The sequence below is a fragment of the Mastigoproctus giganteus genome, chromosome 5, assembly GCF_048544385.1.
Source record: "Mastigoproctus giganteus isolate SK-2022 chromosome 5, ASM4854438v1, whole genome shotgun sequence".
In the NCBI taxonomy this organism is placed as follows: Eukaryota; Metazoa; Arthropoda; class Arachnida; order Uropygi; family Thelyphonidae; genus Mastigoproctus; species Mastigoproctus giganteus.
The window spans coordinates 125,818,160-125,846,001 of record NC_143579.1 but is presented as its reverse complement, the minus strand read 5'-3'; the positions used below and the strand labels follow the sequence as shown (position 1 = coordinate 125,846,001).

Here is a 27,842-nt window from a genome sequence, read left to right as displayed (position 1 = left end):
AGAATTGCAGACACTTTCAAATTCAACCCTAATTCTCGGCTTTTGTTCAGCAGTGACCTGTACTTGTTAAGTAATTCTGCCGGTCTCCTACTCTTAATATTATTAATTATAAAAATATTCAAGCATTCCTGTACTTCTCACTTTAGATTCAGCCAAATCTGCTACTTATAAGAAAACTGATGTTCACGCCTTGCTTTATGCTGAGATTCTAAGAATGTCATCTTAGAATGTATATGTATTGTCTTTTTAACAAATTCTGACAACACACATTTAACACTAGATAGATGACATAAGCACTGGGGTTATAAATAACGGAAAATATCATTGGAATGCCGTAATCTCCCCATATGCCACCTGGTAGCACATGGTGCATAGGGTTGCCAGTTTCTATGACAATTTTTACTACACTATGGACATGCCCTACATATAATTTCACCCATCTCTTGAACCATGTATTTGATCACGTAGCCCTGTTCCATTCATGACTTTGTGACAAAAAATTATGATGATATTACCAGGAAAACTGTTTTGACATACTGGTGCTGGACTCTCAAAGGTCCACTTCAATCCTAAAACCTCCTCATATATTAATTGGTTCTTTTGATTCATAAGTAAATTCATTATGTTTCTACTTCTAATGTCATATGTCTCTTTTGTCACCTACCAATATGACAGCAGAGTGGCAATTGACAGAAGGCACACAATTTTTTTTCACATCCTAACCATGCTCTGCCAAATTATAAAATTATTTATGCCAAAGTATGTAAATATTAATTTATAATTATCAATGTAATTTTTAACGTTATATTAAGCAACTAAAATAACAAAAAAGTGTTCTTTTTTACTAATAAAATTAAACTGGTATTTACCTCAGCTTTTACATTAATCAAATTTTCATCTTGTGATTCTGCAATGAAAGGAGCTGTTACAAAGTTGTTAGTTCTATCTACATATAAAAAGTGTATAAGACCAGGAAAATTTTGGGAATATCTACAATTAACGTCAAGGATTTAGTTTGTTTAATATAATCATGATAAAATAAGAATATCACTCTGTTTTTAATATCATACTAATGAGAAAAACAATTTGTATTAATGAACAAAGATTTGAAAAGGAAATGGCAGTGAATTTTTGGATATTAATAACCTTCTTAAATTTGAGAAAAGTTACTGATTGTATTCTCCTTATTAAAAAACTGTGATTTTGATTTTTTTTTCTCTTATTTAGGAAGATTATGACAATTGTTTAACCCTTTCTAGAGTACAATTTTTTGTGTTTTGAACTCTCCCTGAGGAGTGTGTATGTGTGTATGTGTTCAAGGTTGTCTCAAGTACATTTTAAATAACACTTCAGAGTACGCCACAGATCTAATTTTCCAATAGTTGCTGCCAATATTTTAAGTAATGGTAGACATGATTTATGATACCAAGCACTTTAAGAAAAGTGCTCTGTATTATACTGCTGTTAAGAAAGTTGAAATACATTTTTAATAGAAATTTCATATATTACTTGAAATTTTCTCTATCAAGTCAGAATTTTTTTACAAATAAAAAAATATATATATTGGTAAAGATTCTTCTGATTTATTTTCTATATTTACAGATTTATAAATAAATAGGTTTATTTTATATAAAAATAGGTAAAAACAGAAATATCAAAGGCTATGTCCTCCAATTAAGCATAAATGGCTGCAAATTGGATTTCTTATACACCAGAATGGGTTAAACTTCTGCTTTTTTTTTTTTTTTTATCTTCCTCAGGCAATATAAATATAGGTAAAAACAGAAATATCAAAGGCTATGTCCTCCAATTAAGCATAAATGGCTGCAAATTGGATTTCTTATACACCAGAATGGGTTAAACTTCTGATTTTTTTTTTTATCTTCCTCAGGCAACTAGTTTTGGCTGTTCTTTTTAGTAACCAGCAACAGTAATCGTGTGTCTCCTTGTCATTATGGAATTTTGATGCTACTTCACATGAACAAAAACAGTTAAAATCAGATTATCAATCTCTTCTATTGAATAATTAATGTTATTAAATTTATTAATTTAATTTTTATAACAAAATTTACATGCATCCTATAATGTGTATATTTATTGTCCATGCATTGTGTAAATCACAATAAATTTTCACAATGTTTACATGGGAAAAATATGTCCCTAGTGTTGAAAAGCCAATTTATGAACAAAACTTCTGGAACAAACCTTTTCAGAAGTTGGAGACCTCTGATAAATTTCATGACATATGTGAAAGATTCACATATTACATTTTCCCACTTCTGTTGTTACTAAATTAGGGAACAACCTAAATTTAAATTTTTTTTTGCTAAATTCATAGAATCTTCCTCACCATATACAATATAGAGTATAAAATTATTTGAGCTGGCAGTTTGCCATTGGAAACATGAATTGGCTTCCAATTCCCTCTCAGACTATAAATCATTTACTCAATTTAAAACAGAAATTAAGGTAAACAGAAAGCTTAGCATTTTAGATGAAGGCTACACAAAAGAACTATTTCTATGTTTATATTCTTCCAGGTTGACTGTTAATTATAATACAGCCACTCTCTGGCTTACGTACAAAGGGTACTAGGAAAGTTTTGCAATACAGCTTTGTTTATTTAATTTTTTCAAAGTAATTTCCTCTACATTCAATACACCTCTCCATCCTCCGAAACCAATCTTTAAACCAGTTCTGCCAAGTTTCACTAGGGAGTAAAGCACACTAGTTGTCCCAAGCCCGTAGAAGGTCCTCATCACTGGAAAACCGCCTCCCTTTTAGCTTCATTTTCACATGCGGGAACAGTGCAAAGTCGCAGGGAGCAAGGTCTGGACTGTAGGGAGGGTGCTCGAGAAGTTTCAGTCCTGTCGTGGTCAAATATTCGGTGCAGGCTTTGGCGCGGCGAGCTGGAGCATTTTCGTGATGGAGGTACCAGGTGTCCATTCTTGACTTTGGCCGCAGGTTCTTCATAGATCCAATGACTTTAGGCAGGCATTGTTCAGTATACCACTTAGCTGTGACTGTCTTCTGCGTGTCCAAAACGACACGTTCCACAATTCAACTCGATTTGAAAAATACAGCTATCATTTTCTTCTTTACAGATCGGGATTTTCTGACAATTACGGGTGTGTCGTCATCATCAAAGACCCAAACTTTGTTTTGAGCCTTGGTTGGCAGATCGTAATAGTACAGCCAAGTCTCGTCACCTGTCACGATGTTGTTCACATACCGAGATTCTCCCTTATCAAACTTTTTTAACATCTCCCGGCACCAAGTCACACGTCGTGTCATCTGCTCTTCAGTCAGTTGATGCGGCACCCAAAGAGAACAAAGTTTCTTCACGTGCAAATGATCTTGCAGAATCGAACGAATTGCTGGTGCATTTAGGCCCAAAGTATCCTCTATTTGTTGGTAGGTCACGCGCCTGTTTTCGTCAAGCATTTTCCTCACAGCAGTAACGTTTTCCTCCGTAACTGACGTTCGTGGCCTTCCCGGCCTCTCAGAATCCTCCAGAGTGAAATTTCCCCTTTGGAATTCTCTATACCACCTGAATATCGTTGTACGATGTGGACAATCATCATCTAGTGCAAGAGTCATTTCTTCTAAGCACTGGTCTATGGTTAAACCACGCACGAAATTATACCGCAAAACTGTCCTTATCTCATTTCGTGACCACGATGCCATCGCAAGCACTTTACACTCTCACTACTAATGAATAACTGAGCCCATCGACTTGGCGCGGCGGCTACTATGCACGTATGAACATGTCTCAACATGCAGCAACAAGCAGCTTCCTGTGATTCATTGTTGCGTCATATTGCAAAACTTTCCTAGTACCCTTTGTAATACTCAACTTATGGAAATTCGACTTTATGTAAATTTTTGCTGGCCAGTGCAAATTTAAAAAAATCGTGGAAACATGTTTTGCATTCCACAGGAATTAATGTAGGTATTGTGAAAATATTGTAATGTGAACCCAATAACACATTGTTTTTTTTTTTTTTTTTTGGTAATTTGTTCCAAGACCTCGGAAGTTTAAATTTTTGATTAAAAAAAAAGATCATTTTTTAAATGGAAATTGCACACACTTCCATCGTTATCTTATATGTTCCATTATAAGAATCAATTTTGAATGCCTTTGTGATATTTTTCTAAAACATATTTCTGGAGGTCACTACCATAAAACAATAAAAACAATTTGCACTTTCTAGTTTATTGGACTTGTCTGTTATCGCAATCTATTATAAAAGGGTAGTAAACTCGACCTTATTGCATTTGCAATAATACTGATAACTGGAATTCTGTGGATTTTTACATTATGGTATTATGGTAAAATGAGTTCCCTTTCACTGAAATCTTCAATCATATAAAAAACATAAATTTTCAGAATCTTCTATTCATTCCTATTTACTTATTACAATGGTGAAGGGAAAGGGACCAATGGAAAGTGCAAATGCTGGCAGTGGTAGGAAACAAAACAATTTATTTAGAAATGAAGACGATTAATTAAGAAGTACGAAGCAGGACAAAGCTTGTCATCTACTGCACGGAATTGAATTAAATTAAGTTAAATTTGAAAGTGTCTGCAATTCTGCCCAGACATGATAGGAGGGAGTACATGATGAGAGCCTTGTCAATCAATTCGGCCCTGGAAGGAATGTGTAATGCTCAAGGGGTAGAATTTTTTTCAGCATGGTCTGTGCTTGTTAACAGGAGAGACTGCTTCTACAGGTATGGGATACACTTAAATAGACAGGGTGCAAGAATATTTGCTGATGCTATCGAGGCAGTGTTAGGTGGGTCGGAAAACTGCTAGATTAGGGGGGGGATTCACAGACTAAAAGGTTAAAAGTAGCTGCATGCAGAGGTGAAGGTGATTCTTGCACAACTTCTATTAGAATAAGTAGCAACCTGGAGTGAAGGGGGGCTGAGGGTTTCAGGGACTGATGGCAGTCATCGTGAAAAAGGTGGGTATATGGGATGTGTCAGGGTAACTAGGAATAGGTGCATATATGCTTGCATGTATACCAATGCTAGAAGTATAGTAAATAAATTTGATGAATTTGAAGTGTTGGCCAAGACATCAAAGGCAGATGTTGTTGGGATATCAGAGACGTGGTGTCACACTGATATTAGGAATGCAGAATTGGAATTTGGGGAGTACAATGTGTACAGAAAGGACAGACAGGATAGGAAGGGAGGAGGTGTCATGCTGTTAATTAAGAAAAACATAAAATCAAAAGAAGTGCCTCCAGTTGATATAGATGAACAGTGCACTGTTGGTTCAGTTTGGTGTGGAATAAGCACTGTAAAAGCAAAAATAAGAGTAGGAGTGTGTTATAGGCCTAATGACCCAAATGAGTACAATGAACAATTGTACAGAGAAATAGAGTGGGCTAGTAAATCAGAATGCCTTATAATGGGGGATTTTAACTTCCCAGATATTGACTGGAACTTGTGGGTTGGTCACTCACACACTAGTAAGACTTTTGGGGATTTATTGGATGATTGTTTTCTGCAGCAGCATGTTCGAGAGGCAACCAGAGATTGTAATACTCTTGATCTGGTTATCAGCAGTGATCATTCATGTATTAAGAATTTGCAGACAAAGGAACCACTAGGTTGCAGTATTCACAGTGTACTGATGTGGGATTTACTTTAAAGATATAATTAAGATCAGGGGTAAAGGAAAGAGTTTTTGCTTCCGTAAAGGTGAGTACAGTGGTCTCAGACAGTATTTAAATTCTGTACAGTGGGTTCAACTGACGATGTTACCAATAGTAAATTCTAAGTGGGAAGCATTCAGGGAATTAATCGTGGAAGCTACTAAACGTTTCATACCTATTAAGAAATATTGTTCAAGGTTTAGGCCTAAATGGTAATCAAATGAACTAATGAGACTCGTGACAGAGATGTTTTGTTTGTTATTTGGTTTTTAGGAGCATAGGCAACTAAGGCCATATTGCTCCGGGATATGCGGTGGTCATTCCTGACCTTTCCGCATCCTCCGTATTTGGTGGTGATGGGCTTGAACCCTGGTCTAATCAAGAAGCGTGTGCTACGCACTGCTGCTCCTTCCCACCTGCCTACGGAGGCGCTCGTGACAGAGAAGAAAAATGCATGGGATGCATATAAATTATCAAGCGACTCAGAAGCCTATGGCAGATATAAGCTAGTCTGTAATCAGGTCACAAAAGAGGTTAGGCAGGCGAAGGCAGATTATCAGAAATCTTTGGCAAAGGATGCTAAGAAAAACAGCAAGGATTTATTTACTTATATAAACTCTAAAAGGAAGGGGGTGAATCTGATTGGTCCACTTGATATCAATGGTTCGACTGTTGATGATCCTGCTCAGATAGCAAACAAACGGAATGAGTATTTTGCATCTATGTTCACACGAGGAGTTATTAAAGTTTGAAAATGGCAGAAGGTTATCAAATTGTAGCAGGGTGCTTAATGATTTTGTAATAACCGAGAGCAAAGTGGAGGAGAAATTGTTGAAGTTAAACATAAGAAAGGCACCTGGGGTGGATGGAATCTATCCAGTTATATTAAAGGAGGTGGCAAAGCAACTAAGCAAACCCTTAGCCATAATTATGAGAGCATCCTTGGATTCAGGGGAGGTCCCCACGGACTGGAGATTTGCAAATGTATCCCCAATTCACAAAGAGGGATCGAAGGATGACACGAGTAATTACGGGCCAGTTAGTTTAACTTCTGTTCCGGGTAAAATAATGGAGTCACTGGTTAAAGATGCATTGCAGGATCATCTAGACAAGACTGCAGCAATAATTCAGACACAGCATGGGTTTGTTAAGGGAAAGTCTTGTCTAAAAAATTTGGTAGGATATTATGACGTGGTTACAAAGGAACTGGATGCAAAAAATAATTTTGATATCATATATTTGGATTTCAGGAAAGCTTTTGACACTGTTGCGCATGGAAGACTATTGTACAAATTGGAGCAGAATGGTATTAAGGGTAAGTTGCTACAATGGATAAAAGGATGGTTGAGTGGGAGAAGACAGAGGGTGGCAATCAATGGGTGCCGCTCTTCGTGGACTAATGTTATTAGTGGAGTTCCCATTCCTTGATGGTTCATGTATTTAACCAAAAAAATTAGAATTTTATTATTAAGGTCCTTGGACTTTTTTCGTCAGTAACTAATTTGGGAATTATAGAGCATGCATCGCAGTAGTGACTGTTTTCATTCATTTTTGCCAACTGATCTGCCAGTTTTTTTTTCATAAGAAGGCAATGGCTTCGTCTACTGTTATCTAAGGTGATGCATAAATTTTTTTTGTAAGCTTTTTCATAAAATATTTATCATTATATTATATGCCTTGATTTATTTTTACTTTACAATCCATACAGTAATTAGCATTCCGAAAATACACTGTATATGCAGTTATTAAAATTCACTTATGAAAACAATCATGCATTAAAACAATTCAATATGCAGTTATTAAGACAATCTCCCTCTCTGGAGGAGGGGCTGAAATTTAAAACAAATTAAAGTTTTAGCGTATAGATGTAGTGTTATACTGTTTAGAATATATTATATATTTGTTCCTCCTCTCTTTAGGGATTCTTTTGCGTTTTATGATGTCATCATCTGTTGTCATTGACTGAGTTTGGCAATAAGGTAACTAGATGTTCTATTTCAGAGAAACTGTCCTCTTTTCGTGATTTCTTTTTTCTGTTAACAAATTTATAGAAAATATACTTATTTTATTATATTTTTTGCAGACCTTTTTAAGTTTGAAATGTCTAAGAAAATGAAGTACAATGTTATGTACCATATGGCTTTACTTGCATTATTGAATGTGATGGGATACAAAAGCCATGGTGCTTTTTTGTGTGGAAAAAATTACTGTCAATGGAAGCACAAAGCTAACAAAGCTGAAGGAGCAACTCACATCTATGCATCCTGAAAATACATCTAAAAATGTTGATTTTTTTCCGTGCGAAGAAAGCTCAATTTGAAAAGACTGAGTTTGCCAAAATTTGGATTTGCCATAACATTATGAACAAAAGCCTTTTCTTGAAGCATCCTATAAAGTTGTTAATCACATGGCCAAACAAAAGAAGTTCCAGTTGTGGAAACTGTAGTAAAACAATGTGTCCTGGAGGAATTGGTCAAGCTGGTTTGTAGATTAGAGCAGAGAAAAAAACTGAAGCAGTGCCTTTGTCAAATGATATCGTACCTTCCAGAATAGATAATATTTCTTGTAATTTATTGAAGCAGGTAATGGAGAAATCAGCAGCTATGCCATTTCCCTTCATGGGGAATGGCATTGCTGGATGAAGTACTGACATCTCTGAATGCAGCACCAGTTCTTTGTTTTTGTTCATTATGTGCATGCTGATGCCATCAAAGAAGAATTGCTGTTTAGTGAATCCCTTTTGGAAACTACAAAAGCAATTGACATCTCGTAAGTGATGAAAAATTTCTGGATCTGTAAGTGATGAAAAATGTTGGATAATAGAGGAAGTAAAATTGATCCCCATTTCTTTTGGTTTAGTGTGTGTGTGTGTGTGTGTGTGTGTGTGTGTGTGCTCGTGCCACATTTTTCCACATTTCTTGTGGTTTAGTGTGTGTTCATTTAAAGACTGATATCAGCCATGGTGGATTAGTATCAGATTATCCCACAGGTTTTGTTTTCTGCCCTTTTTTTTTTTTTTTTGCTGATGTGCATTCCAAATTCCACCACACGTTAAAAATCAGGTAGATGTTTTTGTAACTGCATTTGCAGTTTCATGAATAACACTTCTTGTGATGTACATGGCTGCTTCATTGACAGGCTTCCAACTGACTGTATTAATGGAAAATGCCAGATATTGGAAGGCATTCCAATTCAGCATAATCAGTCTTCTATCAGGATAAAATCAAAGAAAGACATGGTCTCCTACAAATAACAAAGTTATTGTAGGGAAGTGACTGCTTCAATCGTTCCCTTACACTGATGTCATTACTATCCCACAAGGTTTTGTTCTCTAGCGTGCTTGTGAGTATGCAGGGTACTCACCATGCCAGTTAATGCAGTTGGGTTTTGCAGCTGAACATCATGTAATATCATGGTCCTTTGCACTACACTGAGCACAATGGGAGATCATTTATGAGTGTCCATACTACTGACAATTAAAGAATCTTAAAGGATTTGAAATATGTAGCCATACTGGACAGCACAAGTATCTTGAAATGACAGAATTAGGATATGTTGGCGTATTGAAAATAAGGATGTGGTTTCTAGTTGAAGCTAGATGATTCTCATCCCTATCTATGAGGGCTGTTCAATAAAGAATGATTATATATTTTTTTTACAACATATCTTTATTAAATATCCATATTTTGATGGTTCTTTCCAAAGTAGTCCCCCATTTCATGAAATGCACTTACTCCAACATTTCTGCCATTATTCAACACAACGGAAGCCATTTTTTGATGTGCATTCGAGAATCGCCTCTTGATGTCTTTATGTCTTCTGATGACTGGAAATATTTTCCTCAGAGCTCCTTCTCTAAATTTGGGAAAAAAAAAAAAATTGGTGCAAAGTCAGGGCTGTAAGGGCAGATGTCAGGTCTCACACTGTCATGATGCAGCATCCACCCACCTGCATGCATGCATGCATGCAGTTGTGGTCGTTTGTGAAAAATGTGATCCTGCAAAGTGTGCAGTATGGTTCTGTAGTAAGGTTGCATAACAGTCATATGACAGGGTGCAACATGCTGGTAAGCAATTCCTTAAATGTCAAAAAGGAGGTGACCATAACCGTACCTGCAGAAGCCACAACTTTCTTTTTTTTTCGGTTTTGGCAATGACACTCTTCCAAAGCAGAGTTTTGTTGCTAACTCTGTGTGTTGAAATGCTGAAGCCATGTTCCATCTTACCGCCCTGTACAGAACCTCACCAACTTGAGTAACCATTCATTACAAACTCCTGACAAACCTACATGCAAATTTGCTGTTGCTCGGTGTGAGTGGTCTTGGAACCCAGTGTGCATATGATCATGGAGAATATCATGCATGCTTCCTACTAATATTCTCAACATCTCTGCCAGTTGCCTTGCTGTTATATGACGATGTTCTCTCACAAATACAAAAGGAGCATTTATGGTTTCTGTGGTGACAAAAGCGGTTGCAGCTCCAGGACTGCTGATTTTTGTGACTGAATCATGTCCATCTTTAAACATTCTAAACCACCTGCAAACTGTGCTGTATGGAAGCGTAAATTCACCTTAAGAATTATTTAACATTTCATATGCTTCAGCTGATATTTTCTTGAGACAGAAACAAAATTTGAGTGCAGTATACTGTTCCTCACGTATCATGCCCACTGTTACATAGGTGAAACCAAAGGCATAAACTTGACCAACTGCCAAGGTCACACCGTGCATACTGAATCATGGTTGTTATGTGATGCAGCTTGGTTTGGTCTTAAATTTTGCAGCTCAGTCAGGAACAGCAAGTGAAATGGTCACAAATGAAAAATTATGATCATTCTTTTATTTAGAAACATTTATTTTGCAGCTGTCACTCCTTGTAAGTTTAGCTCTGTTCAGACTCCTCAAGAAGATCCCATCCAGAGTTCCATGGTATGAGTTCAATGTCTTGTGTATTATCCTAACTGGCTTTCTACCAATGGAGGTAGTTCAGAAGAAACTGTTCGGAGTGCTCAGATTTTGTTTCCACAAGTATGTCCTCAGAATGCAGCCATTTGACAGATTTAGGAGGGGGGCCCTACTAGATCCCTCTGAATAAAGTGCAACACTTTCCCTTATGGACTTCTCACAATTGATGGATTATTAGCTTTCTAGGTGTTGTCTCTCATAGTGTTCAGGGCTTCTTTGTTGAAGTGGTGGTGGTGGTGTCTGTATAAGTGCTATTATTTTCTGGTAGAGACTGTGCTGGGGTCACAGAAGAGAAGTTTAGATTATCAGGAGTCATATTAGTTTTTATTTTGGCTAAGTCCAGGCTCTCCACCACAGAGCAGCCCAACCTGGCAAGCACTAAATGTGCTCAGGAATTGCATCGGAGTTACCCAGAAATCATATTCACACTGCCACCAGCCTAACTCCTGTCTCCTGGACCAGGAAGCTAGGCGCATGCATTGACACGGTTGAGCCTTGCAGGTAAACCTACTAGCCATCCCAGGATCACACATCTTGTCAAAGCAAGGTCCAGAGTATGTGTTGAAATTAGATCCCTCCCCCGCCCTCAACCACCAGGTTCTCCCTTTTGCAGTGCACAGCAAACATGCCAGATTCCTAAAATGTTAGTCTGGAATTTAAGCTGCAGGCAATGAATCCCAATAATGATATGCAGATCTGCATGACCAGCAGTATCGCTGGAAGGTCATCTTGCCATGTACAGGTACCCACATTGAGGGGTTAAACACTACGCAGCTGCCACACAGCAACATGACCTGGTAGCCAAATTTGTAAACAAATTACTCACAAAGTAGGAAACATTTTTAACATACAAAAACTATAGCTGAAAGCAAAAGCTATGAACTTCAGTACAAAGCAACAAATTTAAATCTACTTTTTCACAACTTCATAATAGTCAAATTCAGTCCATGCTTCTGTCCTCTGAAAGCAGGACAGAATTTGATTGGGGCAGTGAGACAAAAGGCCAAAAAGCTGGACTGTCCCACCTAAACCAGGATCAAGATCACATAGTCCAGCACAGGCATCTGAATCAATGCACATGCCAGCGTTATAATTTTTAAGTTCTATATATTATAATTTGGATCTATCTGTCTAAATGGAATTCATGAAAAATTTTATAGTTGCAATGAACAAGAGTGGCACTCACAAAGAAAATGGTTGCTGACCAATGGTCTACCTCACAGACAGAATGAAACTAAGAAGCTGTACATAAATTGTTGTAATGTGTATTATGTACTTACATAGTAAAAAATGAATTGGAGAAACTGAAAAATTATTATAATATGTTGAACAATGTTAGGTTAAGTAATGTTTATTAAAATTATACTGTTTTTTAGTTTTATGAATAAAGAATGAATCCAGAATTTTGTTTTTTATGCCGTATTTTTTTAGATAAAATTGTGTCATAGGCTTTAGTTATGTCTTTAACTTCGCGCTTAACTTTTGCTGCATGATCATGAAGAGGGTCGTTCTCACAAAAATATTCAAGTGATTGGTCAATTTTCTCGAAAGCTTCCTTTAATTCTTTATTTTTCAAATCTTTATTATTTGGTGATTCCATAAGATCATCATGTTTGGCTTCCTCTTCTTCTGTGAGTAGTTGTTCTAATTCTGCTAGCTGTTCATTTGTAAGTGGTTTGCACGTTATTCAAGGTGCAAACTCCAGCACGTTATTCAAACTCCATCATCAACTTCATGGAATCCTGCGTCTTTTGCAAGACTTACAATTTCGTTTTGTAATCCGGTCATATTGCTTTCTTCATATTCACGAACAGCATCAGGATATAACTTTTTCCATAAGCTTCTCCAATCATTTTTATACTGTGCAGAATATCAAAAATTTTCCAAAAATCTTCCACGTTATTGATATTGCCTGTATCAGTTTAAGAAATTAATCCTCGTTACTGTGGGGACTCGAATAATGAATATTCAGATACTGGGGACACCCCCATGTCCCCGACTTACGTAAGTCTGAGTTACATAACTTCAGACTTACATATAATTTTTTTCATTCTTTTTTTAACAAATTTAAAAAATAGGAATGAGGAGAAGATTCTGAAAATTTATTTATTTTTTTTTTTATATGACTGAAGATTTCAGTAAAGGGGGGACACATTTCACCATAAAAACCCACAGAATTCCAGCTATCAGTATTATCGCAAATGCAAAATAGATTAAGTTTACTATCCGTTTATAATAGATTGCATTCACAGAAAAGCTCAAGAAACCGGAAACTGCAAATTATTTTTATTGTTTTATGGTAGTGACCTCCAAAAATGTGCTTTAGTAAAATGTGAAGTGAAAATAGTGTTCCTGCCTTAACCCTGTGAAGTTCTTTACAGAAAATTTCACTTTGACCATTATCATGGTGCCGACTAAGGGAATAAGTGACAGCGATACTAGTACATCTACCAAGAAAAGGAAAGCGATCGATTTGGATCACAAAATTAAAATAATAAGAATATTTGAAAATGGTCAAACATTAACAAGTATCGCACGGAACTGAGATTTGTCAGTGTCAACAGTGAACGCAATAATAAATGACAAACACAGAATAGGAGAAGCAAAGTGGCGAAGGGATCAGCACCAACAAAGTCAATTATAATAACCAAGGCTACGAAATACATATCAGTTTTTACAGTACAATAACATGTTTTTTATTTTCTTTTTATGTTTTCTTTTCTTATATTGTCATCCCCAGATAAAGATTTTAATTGAACTAATTAAAAATATATAACTAATATATAAAAAGTATATAACTAATTAATTTAAAAATATATAACCATTTTTCTTCATTCTTCTGAAGACATTATGTGGTTTTTGGCCAGGGATATAGTAGCAATATTTTATTAGTCATTCCCTAGTTATGTAAAACTTGACTTATGTAAGAAGTTCTGGAGAAGTTCTCTTACATATGTTGGGGACTTATTTAGTTTTAAATGTATACATTTAAAATATACTTAAGTTCAGTATAATTACATGTATTTATGCATGAATATATATTACATTTTGTTTATTTTTTTTATGTATAAATATCTATGCAAAATAAAAATAATATTCAATTACATTAGACGGGTATTAAAATGCAAATGAAACTTTTGTTATATGTATACTTTGTTCCATTTATAAAATTATTTAATTGGCACTATTACATGTTCAGTTTCAAATTGAGAATATTTAGTGTCACCACATTATAAACAGTTTGTAATGTGATCACACTTATATACTCTTGAAGGTTTTATGAGGTCCAGCCTTCTGATACTTCCATAAGATTTTATGTTTGTGGACCCTAATACTTCTTCTCTCTCTCTCTCTCTCTCTCTCTCTCTCTCTCTCTCTCTCTCTCTCTCTCTCTCTCTCTCTCTCTCTAGAAGGGGAAGAACACACCACCCTCAATCATTTCACTGATATCCTTCAAGGCTTTATATACCTCAATCAGATTGTATTTCAGTTGTAGATAGATGTGCAGAAGTTTGCCTTTAGCCAGTGGGCGGTTGATTGCTGGAACAAACTTCCATCTGTCATAGAAGTTGACAGCTTAAATAAATTCAAGGCAGAACTAGACAAATATTTGGAGCAAATGGATATGTGAAATGGGAAGGTTTTTTTTTTTTTGGATGATGCTGTATAAACTTGTTTTCTTGCATCATATGGCTCTACTAATGACCAGATTAATGCTATTTAAGATGTCTAGTTGCCAAGCTTAGCAGTCTGAACCTTCTGAGCCATTCTTCATATGACCATCACTCCTCACCAATGTGGTTGTCTTTCTTTGAACCCTCTACACAAGCTCTATGTCTTTCTTCAGGTTTGGCTTCCAGATCTGAAAATTATATTCTAAATGAACATTATATACTAAACTGCATTTAGTATATGATGTTCTCGCCATTGTGTTAAAGAAAAACAACAACATTACCTACTAACAAAGGTCCTAAAACTGTGGATAGGACGCCATGTGCTTTCCTAGCTGCCTGTTTACATTACATGAAAATTTCATATCTGATTATATCAGATACGAAATTTTCATATGGGCATTTTTACTATAACCCCTAGTCATGTTTGATCTAACTTTCAGTTCCTTTCTCCCTAGCTTACAATTAATTTAAAAGGATAAATTTAAAATTAATTAAATCCATTAGAAGAATTAAACTTCAGTTGTTATTTTTAAGACCCTATCTGCAACTAATCTGTCATTTTGAAGAAAGATACAGGTTCTGGTCATTAACCACTCGTTAGCACCTGTAAATCACCAGCAAACTAACAATTGTCCCTGTGCCCATCAACGTCATTAAACAAGATTAGAAACAGGAGGGACCTCCCCCAATACTGATCCCCCAGGGAACTCCATTTGATACACAGGTGAATCAGTTTCAAAGGAACTGGATGCAGGGAATAACTTTGATATCATATATTTGGATCTTAGAAAGGCTTTTGATACTGTTGCACATGGAAGACTGCTGCAAAAATTGGAGCAGTGTGGCACTGGAGGCAAATTGCTGCTATGGATAAAGGGATGGTTGAGTGGGAGAAGACAGAGTGGTAATCAATGGACACTGCTCTTCATGGACTAATGTTATTAGTAGAGTCCCTCAGGGTTCAGTGTTGGGTCCATTGTTGTTTTCTGTATTTATAAATGATATTGATGATGGTATATCGGGCTTAATGTCCAAGTTTGCAGACAATACAAAGATCGGCAGGGTTGTTAATGACACTAATGAGAGTATGCTGCTGTAACAGGATCTAGAAAAGTTGAGCACATGGGCTGAGAGGTGGCAAATGAAGTTTAACATTGACAAATGTAAAGTACTACATATGGGAAACAGTAACCCCAGTGTATCGTATCAACTCTGTGGTACTACACTGACAGTCGTAGAGAACAAAAAGGACCTGAGGGTAATTGTGCAGGCAGATATGAAGTTTCCTGAGCAGTGCAGACGGTCTGCAAGAGTAGCTCATGGTGTCTTGTCAATGATATACAGGAATTTTTCTAGCAGGGATAAGGAGGTGATTATCCTCTTGTATAAGGCAATGATCAGGCCACACCTTGAGTACTGTATACAGGTCTGGAGGCCCCATTTTAAGAAGGATGTAGAGCTGTTGGAAACGAGTACAGAGAAAGGCAACAAGACTAGTGAATGGAACAAAGGGTTGCTCTTACGAAGAAAGGCTTAAGTTTTGCAAATTACAGCATCTGGAGACTATGCACCTGCGAGGTGATCTGATTGAGGTATATAAAGCCTTGAATGGTTTGAGCATGCTCAATGCTGATGGGATTCTTCCTCTTGCTCAGAATAATCACCTGAGAGGGCATAAATTCAAATTCAGGAAAGACAGATGTAGGATAGAGGTGTGGAAGTTTGCCTTTAGCCAGCAGGTAGTTGGTTGGTGGAAGACTTCCATCCTTTGCTGTGGAAGTTGATAGCCTAAATAAATTGAAGGCTGAGCTGGACAGGTATTTGGAACGAACAGAGGGATGAAATGTGAGCAGTTTTTTTTTTTTTTTTTTTGGCTGATGCTGCATAAGCTTGCTTTTTTGCATCATATGCCTCTACTAATGCTAGTTGGAGTTACTTTTGGTTTCATATCTTTTAGCCAGCCTAATGTATTGTATTTGCGTGTGTGTGTGTGTGTGTGTGTGAGAGAGAGAGAGAGAGAGAGAGAGAGAGAGAGAGAGAGAGAGAGGGGGGGGCAATTTGCAGTTCATAAGACAAAAAAATTACTTCATAATATAAATGGAAGAAAAACTTTTAAACTTAATAAGAACTTAGATGCAGCTTTGGGAATTCTCTTTCAAATGGTGCCAAGCTTTGCACCATTTGAAACCTTGGCACCATCCAGGACCTACAGGCATTTTCTGAATGAAATTTTAATCTTGAATTTTAAATACAGCAACTAACTATAAACTTAGTGGAAAATAGAAAAATTGTAGTCACTTATGTGTGTATTTGTGTATGTGGGGGGGGGGGGGACAGTTGCAAAAATAACCTTTCTGCAGCCCTGCATTTTGTTCTCCATAGTGTTACAATAATGTCTGGAGAATGTAAGTATTCTGTGCTATCTATGAATCAGAAAATGATTTCCATTTTTGACTGTTCCATATCCACAGTTTGGCATCTAAATGTGTAGTAGTAAAAAATAATGTTTTATGATAAAAAAAGGAGACCATTTTAAAACACCCTTATCCAAACTGGATAATCAACATCATGTTTTATTTAGTTTATATTCTTGTCTTCAAACCTCTCTAAGCTTGAGGCCTTTAAAAAAATTCATAAAATATATTCTATAAAATAATTTTTCAAAAAAATAAATTTCTTAAAAATAATACTTCAAAATAATATGCACTCAGTGTAAACAGAATAAGATTTCATAATTAAAAAAAAAAAAGATACGATGTCATTGTTACATTACGAGCTGCTTTGACTGTAAGGTAATCAACATAATCTGCTAATCTTCGCGATGCTGAACCTTGAGCATTCTGCAATATATTCACCAGAATAGAAGAAGGCTGTGATTCTTGAAATAATTCTGCAACTAAGATATGGGCAGCAAATGTTTCTTTCAGAATATCACACATAGCAGAGACTGCTGCTTCTGCCCTAAAGAACAAATGAAAATATAGAAGTGAAATACATAAATGGAAATTATACTTTTACGTTATGATATTAAATCTAAACTAATATATGTTCTCAATTGAGTTGTTTCATTTCTGAAATTAACTTAGAATAAGGTGAATGAAAATTAACAGGCCTGCAAAAACATTTTGCTCCTATTCAGTAGAAGTTTTAATACAGAAACTAAGCAAAAAAAAAACCCTTTAAGGTACTGTGAGTTACAGCTGTTTGAACAGCAGTTTTAAAGTGAAAAGAAATACAAAAATAATTTCCAATGATATCCCCACTCACACACAAATGTCAGTTAAGTAAACAGCTCAGTACTAATGTCCTGATTTCGTAATCTTGTATTTAAGATTTTAAAAATCCTTCAATATATAGATAGCACTGTTCAAATTTTATTCCAATAAGAATTTTTAATTATAAATTTATACAATGTTATAGTATGCTGTTGTGATTTTATGGTCTGTAACATTTTAAAAGTGCCTCAGGGTATATGAAGCACTTGTTTATAGTATGCAGCCTTAATTGCCTGCAGTGATTCCAGCATAGACTGAAGCAATTTGCATCCTGGTATTCTACAGCATATTTCTACATTTTATTTCATTTAGCTGATCAACTTATGTTTTCATCTCTAAATAAAAGTTGTTACTAAATTTAAGGCTTTTGCACAATAAAATTTTCAAAAATAAAGTGCATTTGTTTGCACAATTACAGCAGTGGCTGATTGTCTAAGAAGAAATGCAGAAGTACAGAAGAACACACAGCAGGATACTACCAGAATGTATGGTAGTAGAAGAGAAATAAGAAATGTCTCTATCCCCTCCTTCTTCTATGCAATGTGCATGGCTCAAGTACCACATCTCTACCTCAGACTCAACTGACCACACATGCTAACTCCTTTAATTCTATCACCCTCGTCAAGGACTCCCAGTCCTCTGTTTCCTACACTGTACTGTCTTAAGTTCACCATATGAGATTGCCAACACATACCTCTCACAAGTCAAGGAAGACTACTCATCACAGCCAACTATCTTTTGGGACCTTGAAGAATTTCACACTGCAGAAAAATAACCAAGTTGGTAAAAGAAGCTTATTTTTATCTAGGCTGGCACGTGAGCCCTACAAACCAATAAGTGAGGTACTCCATAAGGATTATAATTTAACCATATATGCTGAGCCATTGAAAACAAAGAGATCCACTTATGCCTCATTCAGGATTGATTGTAATCCTGAAGACTCTACTACCATGCACTGTTCCTCCTTGGGGCAGGAAGAAATGTTTATAAGGCTTCTCTATGATTGTGTGATCCACACTCCCAGAACTAGTGTCACTTAGTCAGTCCAGAAAGATGGAGCTGACTTATGAGCTGACTCTATCACCAATACAATGATTCTTTGTGGTGCTGTTGTCAGATGTGAATCTGTGCACCATCGCTGTATGAGTCTATATAGGGCCTAAGCCAGTTCCCTCGAGGACCTGCCAACCAAGTAGTGCATAGTAGTGATAGTAAAGCAACCCCACATGGATTAACTTTGTAACACATAGTAGTGCAAGTGGGGTTGCACTATTATCAAGCACTGTTGAGACCATATCTGAAAGATATGGCCTCAACAGGAAGCTTGACAAGCCCCAGGGGCTCACATCTGGTGAGTATGAGCTTGGCACACCCAGGGTCCTAAGCTGGATATCATCATTCTTCTCTTTTTTGGTGATTCCCTTCTATTTCTCTCTCTCTCTCTGTCTGGGGTAACTGAAATTTTTTTTTTGGCTGGTGCAGCAAAAGCCTCAGGCTTCCTTGCACCATAAGGCTAATTATAATAATAATGAAATAAGCTTAATACTACAAAGAAACTGCTTCTCTCCCACTGTGCTGCAATTATTTGAATTCCAGAAACCTGGATGGACCAACTAAGGAAGTACTGGTGGTTGCAACTGCTGCAGGATTTTTTTTTTCGGGAACAAGAGTATCTCCATACGGGCAAAGTTTTTACGGCTCCAGCAAATAGAGAAGTTTTCCTTAAATTTTCCATTTTATTAACTTAATTGGCATATTAATTTATATTCTAGAAGTAGCTTTATATTCCTAGTTACGATACTGAGTTTATTTTGAATTTAGATTGAAATTTTGTAGGTTATTACTTAGTATCAGTAAAACTTTGTACCCAGGGCCACAACAAGTGGGAAGGCAAGTAAGTGTCGGGTATCGGAAGAAGTTTAAGAGGGCACCAAAATTTTTTTTTACATATACAAGTCATACTTCTGTTTAAGGAACTTATTTAAAATGAAATTTTCTATTTAGCGATTTTTTTTGAATGCCCCTTGGTAATTACATTTAAAATAGTTTACGTAGAAAAGAAAATTTCCATATAACGAACGGATTACGAGAGGCTTAACTGAGAACTCATTAATAGTTCGCACCTCTGGCCTTCAGGCAATTGAGACAATTAGTGCTGCTACTAAGCATGAATTAAGAGTTAAAGGGATTACCATTCTGTAACTTAGCGGTAGTCATAAAACCTATCCAACCTCCTGTTCCACATACCCAGAAGTTGTGCTGGTCAGCTGACTGGTTAATGTTTACCAGTATTCAACACAGCAGGCAAATAATTCATTTGAAATAAATACAGTACATGATATTGCAGACTTACCGTATTTCCCCATGTATAAGATGCACCTTTTTTCAAAAAATTTGGGGTTTAAAAACTGGGTGCGTCTTATACAGTGGTTGTACATTTTTTTACTTGCATTTCCCGCTTTTTCGCGCTTGTTGTCGTTGCACTCATTGTTTCGCACTTGTTACCAGTATATTAGGTTATGCTTTGCCACGTTCTGCCCAGAAATGGCTCAGAAAAGATTTTCGTACAGTGCTGAATTCAAGTAATGAGGAGTTGTATGAATTTTATGATGAATAAAACTTGAGTTCAATAACTTTATGTAATACATATTTTTTTTTTTTTTTCAAATTTCGGGCCCCAAAATTAAGGTGCGTCTTATACATGGGGAAATACGGTACATTAATTTTCTTATTATCTGGATCTGTGTTCTGAATCAAAAAATACTGTGCATTATTTGGGTGATCAAATACAAAATGAAATTATTGAAATAATTTCACAAAATATTACAGATAAAATACTAGAAATAACTAGAGTGAAACTAGTCATTTCTAGTATTTTGCTATAATCACTAAAGATGAAAATAAAAATATGGATACAAGGAATCATGCTAAATCAATAGCCTTAAAAATAAAATCTTATAAGTTTCTTTGTTCAATTATAATTTGGCATATTTTAAATAAAATTAATCTGATAAGTAAAATGCTAAAAAAAAAAAAAAAAATTCTGATATATATTAAGCTCTTGAATATCATGGAATATTTTGTTTGAATATTTTAAAGAAAATAGAATAGAGGAAGCAGTCAAAAAAATTCTCGATTTGGCTAATAATATGGCTGCTATCATTGGTATTGTAGCTTTGTTTCCAAAAGTAAGCACTGAAAAGAAAAACCGTCATTTCAATTATGAAAGTAGAGATGAAGGTATTCAAGGATCCGCAACAAAATTTCAAAATTAATTTTTTTTTTCAAATTATGGACACAAAAATTTTCTCGTTAACTGAAAGAACATGTAGAAATATTTAAAATGTTTTATAATATTCCTGAATTTCAAAAAAAAAAAAAGGTCAGATGATGATTTATTAAATCATTGCAAAGATTTACATATTAAGTTAAGTGACATTGATCGTAATGAGTCCGACACTGATGGTTTAGCATTATCTGAAAAACTTAGAGTACTTCAAATTTATATACCCATTTGAAGTGTTAAATCTTTTTTTTTTAAAAACGATTTTATAGATACTTTTCTGAATTTGGCAGTTCCATTAAGAATTTATCTAACCTTACCAGTTTCAGTTACCTCAGGTGAACACAATTTTTCAAAATTAAAATTAATCAAAAATTATTTACGACCAAAAATGTCTCAACACTGACTCTAATTTAGCAATAATTTCAATAGAAGATTGTCTTTTGGGAGAAATACGCATAAATGAAATAATTAACAAATTCACATCTTTTAAAGCAAGGAAACAAATTTTTATGATTTTCCTTTTATTTTATTATTGTACGATTACTGTGATTTAGAATTTAAAGTTTATTTTCAGAATGATTTTGTTATATGTGTTTGTTGTTCCATTATGTTATATGTGAGATATGCTGTAATTCTTTTCTTTTTCAATAAATGAATAATAATTATTTACGGCTTATTTTATTTTTTAATCCAAATATTTTGGGGCGGCAAATTTTATTTTGCTTACTGGTGGCACATAGGGACGCAGCAGCCCTGCTTGTACCATTCAAAACTTGCCGTAATTGTTGTAGTATATTAAATCGATACAGAATAGCACAATATATATCTCAAACTTGACAGCATAAAGTATAATGCAAGTTAGATAGTGTAATACGTAGGACTGTATTCGGAATCTGTTAGCTTAGTATAGTATTGTCGATTAATCAATTAAATTTATAAATCTTAATTTTTATAATTAATTAAATTGCATTTAAACAAAAATCATGCCCCAGACAAGAGCAGCAAAGCAATGTGCACAAAGTAGCGGAAGTGCTGTGGCTTGGGGAGAACCAAAGGGGATGATTCTAAAACACATCACAGGCTAAAGAAATGTACAACTTCTGAACTGTTTGTGGACCTTCCTAGAACAGGACTTGATCTAGCCAAGGATGATGTCTTTGTGAATGCAAGGTGCATGGAGTATCAAGAAATTAGGCGCCAACTCAGGATTCTGATGAGCGTCTATGAGCGTTTGAAGTCAGGCAGATGCCATCGAAGGAATTAATATGGGGAGCCCCATCAAGCTCTCAGCTACCCAACTCAATGTCAGAGCTCACTCTTGTGCACCAGGCAATACAGTGACAATCTTCAGGGCAGAAGGATCTAATTATCGGCATTGACTGAATTTTCAGGGAAACGGCAAATATATTGTGCAAAAAAAGCACAGGTGGAATAGGACCTGGGTATGTCAGCCAGGGGCAAACATTCATGACTTTCTAGAGCATATCCATTAAAGGCACAAAAGGCGATGTAGTTTTACACGTTGGCACTAATGACATTAAGTGTAGGAGATCTGTGGATTTACTTAACAAGTACAGGTCAATATTGAAAAAAAGTTGCAAGTCAGGGTTAAATTTAAAATGTGGAGACCCCCATCTCAATAAAAGGTACTGAGCTTCTTGAAAGGATCCAAAGATGGGCAACTGACACGGTGAGATCTGCAAAAGGGCAACCAGATGAGGAAAAACTTTTATTAAATGGGTTAAAGAGCTGGCAACCATGCACCCTAGGGGGGACCTTACTGATGTTTATGACTGAGAGGGGTTAGTAAAAGGAAAAAAAGACAGAATTTTCAATATTTTAAGAAATTCCAGAATTAAGGGCCATAAATTCAAATTACAGGGGATTGTTGTTGTTATTGGGTTTAAAGACACAAGGGCAACTGAGGCCAAATTGTGTCTATTTATTGCTTAATTGCATGACCCTATCTTTATTGTTGTTAAATTATATACTTTTGTATAGGCCAATACATTTTAAGTATATTAAAAGTTCTTCAATATTTGCATTGTTTCCTAGGATATGAGATAAATCAGGTGATACGTTAAGCCTGGAAACTGATTGAAAAGTGTTTGACCAGATGGTTGAATGCAAGGGACAATCAAGCAGAAAATGGCGGACCGTAAGCCGACTCTTACAGGATGAACACTGAGGGGGGCTTTCTCCCAATAGCAAGTAGAGATGGGTATGATGTGTATGTCCAATTCTTAGCCTTGCCAACACCACTTCCTCATGTCTGTTTGGTCTGAAGCAAGAGAGCCACAGCTTTGGTTCTTGTTTTATTTAGTAAAGTTTGTTGTTAGTTTTCCATGTCTGGGACCAGTTGTCATAACATGCTTTACGAATTACAGGCTTGTAATCAGTGTATGGGACCTGAGGATGTTGTGAGAGAGTGGGTTGAGGATGTTTAGCGGCAAAGTCTGCACTTTCATTTCCTGGAATGCCAGAATGGCCAGGGATCCAGCAAAAGCTGGTTGACTGATTGGATGCACCACAGGAAAATAGTTGGGAATGAATTTCTTTCAATGTAGGATGAGAAGAGCATAAATTCTTCCTTATAGCATAGATAGCACTGAGGGAATCAGTGTAAATTATTGTGGGTGAGATGCAAAGTTCAATAATCTTAATAAGTGCTAACTTGGCATAAAGTTCAGTAGTGAAGACACTGCATGATAAAGGTAGTGTGGCTGAAATTGTACATGTAGGAAAAACAGCTGCAGCACCTACCTTACTATCAGTTTTCGACCCATCGATATATATTTTACAGGCATCGGAGTTAAGGGTAGCATGAACTGAGTGCAACTGTCTCATGTTATTGGGAGGTATGACATTCTTCCCCCACTGGAGAAAATGTGTATCATGTGAGGCACAAACATACGTCCAGGGTGGAACAGGTGCAGTTGTGTTCTGAAAAATATCAGCTAAATCAATATTCCAACTCTGAATAAGATCTGTGATCCTGAGTGAAGCAGGACGATTTTCATGTAGCTTATTCTCATAAAAAGAATCCCACCGAGTGTGATAAAGATACTCCCAACTGGGGTGCGATGGAAGACTCTGGATCTTAGAAGCATAGAAAAGCAAAAATGTTTTCCTACAAAGATGTAATGGCGGCTCGTTGGCTTCAACATAAAGACTTTGCATGGGAGAAGTCCTGAATGTGCCCAGAGCAGTCCTCAGGGCACTGTGCTGGATGACATTTAGCCGATCTAATGTGCTTTTCCTAGCTGAGTCATATACGGGAGAACCATAATCTAAGCGTGAACGGATCAGAGATTTGTAGAGGTGAAGTAAGGAGTACCGATCAGCTCCCCACGACATGGATGAGACTGATCGAAGCATGTTCAACTGTTTTAGACAAGTAGTTCGTAGATATGTGATATGTGCTTGGAAGTTAAGCTTACTATCTAATATCAGACCGAGAAATCTGATGCTGTTTACTACTGGTATTGGACAATTGTTTAGTCGTAATTCAGGATGGTGGTGGACAGCACGTTTCTTACAAAAAAAACGTGCTGGTAGACTTTTGTTCAGCTAGTCGATATCCGTTGCGTGACATCCAGGATTCAATTCTGTTAATGGCAAGTTGGAGTTGACGCTCAATGGTGTTCATGCTTTGAGATTGGCAGGAGATGGCGAGGTCATCCGCGTACATATAAGCCTCCACAGTTTTGGGGATGTCTCTAGTTATGCTGTTGACTCGAATTGCAAATAATGTTGCGCTGAGTATAGATCCCTGTGGTACTCCTTCTTCCTGAATATGGGGTGTAGACAGTACATTCTGATAACGGACCTGAAAAGAGCGGTGGCGCAGGAAATTCTGAATTATCTGAGGGAGATGACCCCTTAGTCCTAGGTGATAAAGGTCCATAATAATACCACGTCGCCAGGTAGTATCAAATGCCTTTTCAATATCTAAATTGACCATGACTAGATGTTGCTTCATGACAAAGGCATTCCGAATATTCGATTCAGCTTTGATAAGGACATCAAGAGTGGATCTGTTCTTACGAAAGCCGCTCTGATGATCTGTTAAAAGGTTCTCTGCTTCTAAGATCCAGGTAAGCCTCGTATGTATCATTCTTTCAAAAATTTTCCCCATGCAGCTTGTGAGAGATATTGGCCTATAATTGTCAACCAAAGAAGGGTCTTTGCCTGGTTTTGGTATGGCAAGTATGTGAGAATGACACCACGAAAGTGGATAATCATTTTCTGAGAAGATTCGATTATAGAAGATCAATAGGGTACGTAAGTCCTCTTCAAGTAACTGTTTTAGCATGATGTAATGTACGTCGTCTGGGCCGGCAGCACTATTTGAAGATTTATTTAAGGATTCTTTGAGTTCTGTTATATTAAATGGTTGATTGTATGGAAGTGAGAGCCGTGTGGAAAAGTTAATTTTGCGGCGTTCTGCATCTGCCTTGATGCGCTGAAAGGAGATGGAGTAGGAAGCAGAAGCAGATATTGAAGAAAATGATTCTGCTAGCGCATTGGCGATTTCCTTAGGTGCCGAGAGATCTTTTCCATTCCAACAGAGGTCGAGGGTGGTCGAGTGAATTTTCCATTTAGCGCTTTAATTCTTCTCCAAATGAATCATGGGTCAGTGTCTTTGGTGATAGTTGAGGCAAATGAGATCCAGGAGTCATGCTTGGCTTTTCTCCTAATCTGCCTTGCTTTGGCTTTAAGTCTTTTGTATTCTATTAGATTACTGGTTGTAGGAAACTTATGGAATTTGTTCCAAGCACGGTTTTTCTCACGCTTGGCATTAGAACAATCTGTGTTCCACCAGTTGTTATGGTGGGAGCACTTGTGAGGTCGTGACTTCGGAATTGAATTTTTTGCTGCATTTAGTATCTGATTGGTAATGTAGTTAGTTACGTCTTCAATTGGATGTTGCTGAACATAACTCCTGTCTAACTGGACCTGGGTACAGTAGCTCTCCCAGTTTGCCTTCTTGAACTTCCAGGTGGATCGGTGCTCGAGATTTCCAGTTACCCGTGTTTGTAATGAGCAAAGGATTGGGAAGTGATCACTGTTTAGAGGATAGTTTAGCACTGACCATGTCATACTTGGGAGAATTGCTGGTGAGCAGATTGACAAGTCTATTGCAGAAGTAGATCCTGTAGATAGGTGAATATAAGTGGGAGATCCAGAATTTAGCATAGTTAGGTTGTTATTATTCATGAATGTTTCTATTAATTTGCCTCTTGTGTCAATCGCAGGCAACCCCCATAATGGATGGTGGCCATTGAAGTCACCAAAAAGGCAGATTGGAGATGGTAGTTGCATAACCAAATTATCAAGTTCTGTATTTGACAATGGTTGAGAAGGAGATATATATATAGAAGTTAGGGTAATTGATATACCGATTGAAATACGTGCTGCCACAGCTTCTAGACTAGTTTGTAATTGAATTTGCCTGGACGATATGTTTGATTTAATAAGCACAGCTACTCCTCCGCGAGCAGGAGACTCCGAAATCCTGTCTTTTCTATATATTGTATAGTTTGTAAATTTTGGTGAAGCTTGAGATGATAAGAAAGTTTCTTGTAGACATACTCCTATCGGATTATATTTAATCAGTAAATCTTTTATGTCGTCAGAATTGCTTCTTAGTCCTCTGCAGTTCCACTGTATAATATTAGACATTATTTGAGTTTAGTTGTGGTCGATTGGTCTGACTGTTTTTTAGAAGTGGAGCATTTCGGTCTGTCTTGTTTTATTTTATCTTTTTTCGGAAAATAGGGGGTATACTGTTGGTAGGAGTTTCCATTTGTTTTGAACCTGTGTCAGATTTCGTTTGCTCTGTGTCATACGGGACCGATGGAGTATCACTAGGGATACTGATTGGGGTATTTGTAGCTTCACTAGTTTTATTTTGAGGATTTTCTTTTTTTGAATTTGAAAGAGTAGATTTAAGCCAATTAGCTATGAGGTATTAGTCGGAATTGATACATCTGTTTGTGCTCCAATAGATATATAGTTTCTAGTGCGAACAGCGTAGGATCGACTGCTAGGCATGCTCAACATAACTTGCCTACGTGCCTCAGGAAACATAACTTTATTTTCTACTTTATATTTTTGAATTTTTTTCCCTGTAATCCATAACTCGCAAAATTTGGAAAAGGCAGGGTGACTTCCCTTGCAGTTTGGACACGCAGGGGTTGCCACTGAGCAATCAGCTTGAGTATGGCCTTTAGATCCGCATATGGGACAGATGGAGTCACCTCTACATGCCTCCTGTGAATGACCATATTTCTGGCATTTGAAGCAACGAATGGGATTCGGAATATATGGTCTAATACGGCAATTCAAATAGCCAGCTTTGATTGAGGATGGTAAGTCTGGAGTACTGAATGTTAAAATGATGGTTCTAGTTGGAGTTAGATTCCCATCTTTTTTAGTCATGATTCTTTTTACACTTGTTACCTTTTGACTACTAAGTTCTTGGAGTAGTTCTTCTTCGGAGACTGAAGTTAGGTCCCACTCACTGATCACACCTCTCGATGAATTTAAGGTTCTGTGGGGAGTAACTGATTCTGTTAGCCCCCCAAAAGATGTTGTATTTAACAGCCGCTCAGAATGTTTTGAGGTGGCTGTTTCGATCAGGAGGTCTCCGGATTGTAGTCGCTTCACCATTTTTGGTGACCCTGCAATAGACTCTAAACACTTTTGTATCAAGAATGGTGATAACTTGCCTACAGGTTGGGCAGATAGCGAATGTACCACCAAGAAATTCGGTATATCATTTTGACATTTTGCTTCCCTTCGAAGCCTTTTTGGGTGAACACAGTCATGGTCAATTTCAGAAGTCTCTTGTCTTGAGCTCAATGGCTCTAAAGGTGGATAAATATTTGTATCCATATTAGCTCCTTTTGGCCCTGGGGGTTTGTTTACTTTTACCACCCAGGTTACTGGCCCCGCCACAGGGAGGCAG

At 36.7% G+C, this 27,842-nt stretch overlaps 1 protein-coding gene across 1 annotated transcript in view; it reads right to left on the bottom strand.

The window, feature by feature from the left end:
* Positions 1-27,842, bottom strand: part of HPS1 (Hermansky-Pudlak syndrome 1 protein) — a 455,504-nt gene that overhangs the window by 63,161 nt on the left and 364,501 nt on the right. The window contains exons 13-14 of the mRNA XM_090374645.1: positions 17,063-17,269; positions 870-990 (exon numbers count right to left, since the gene is read on the bottom strand). Of these exons, the coding sequence (XP_090230771.1) occupies positions 870-990; positions 17,063-17,269 (328 nt within the window). The remainder of the gene's footprint in view (positions 1-869; positions 991-17,062; positions 17,270-27,842) is intronic.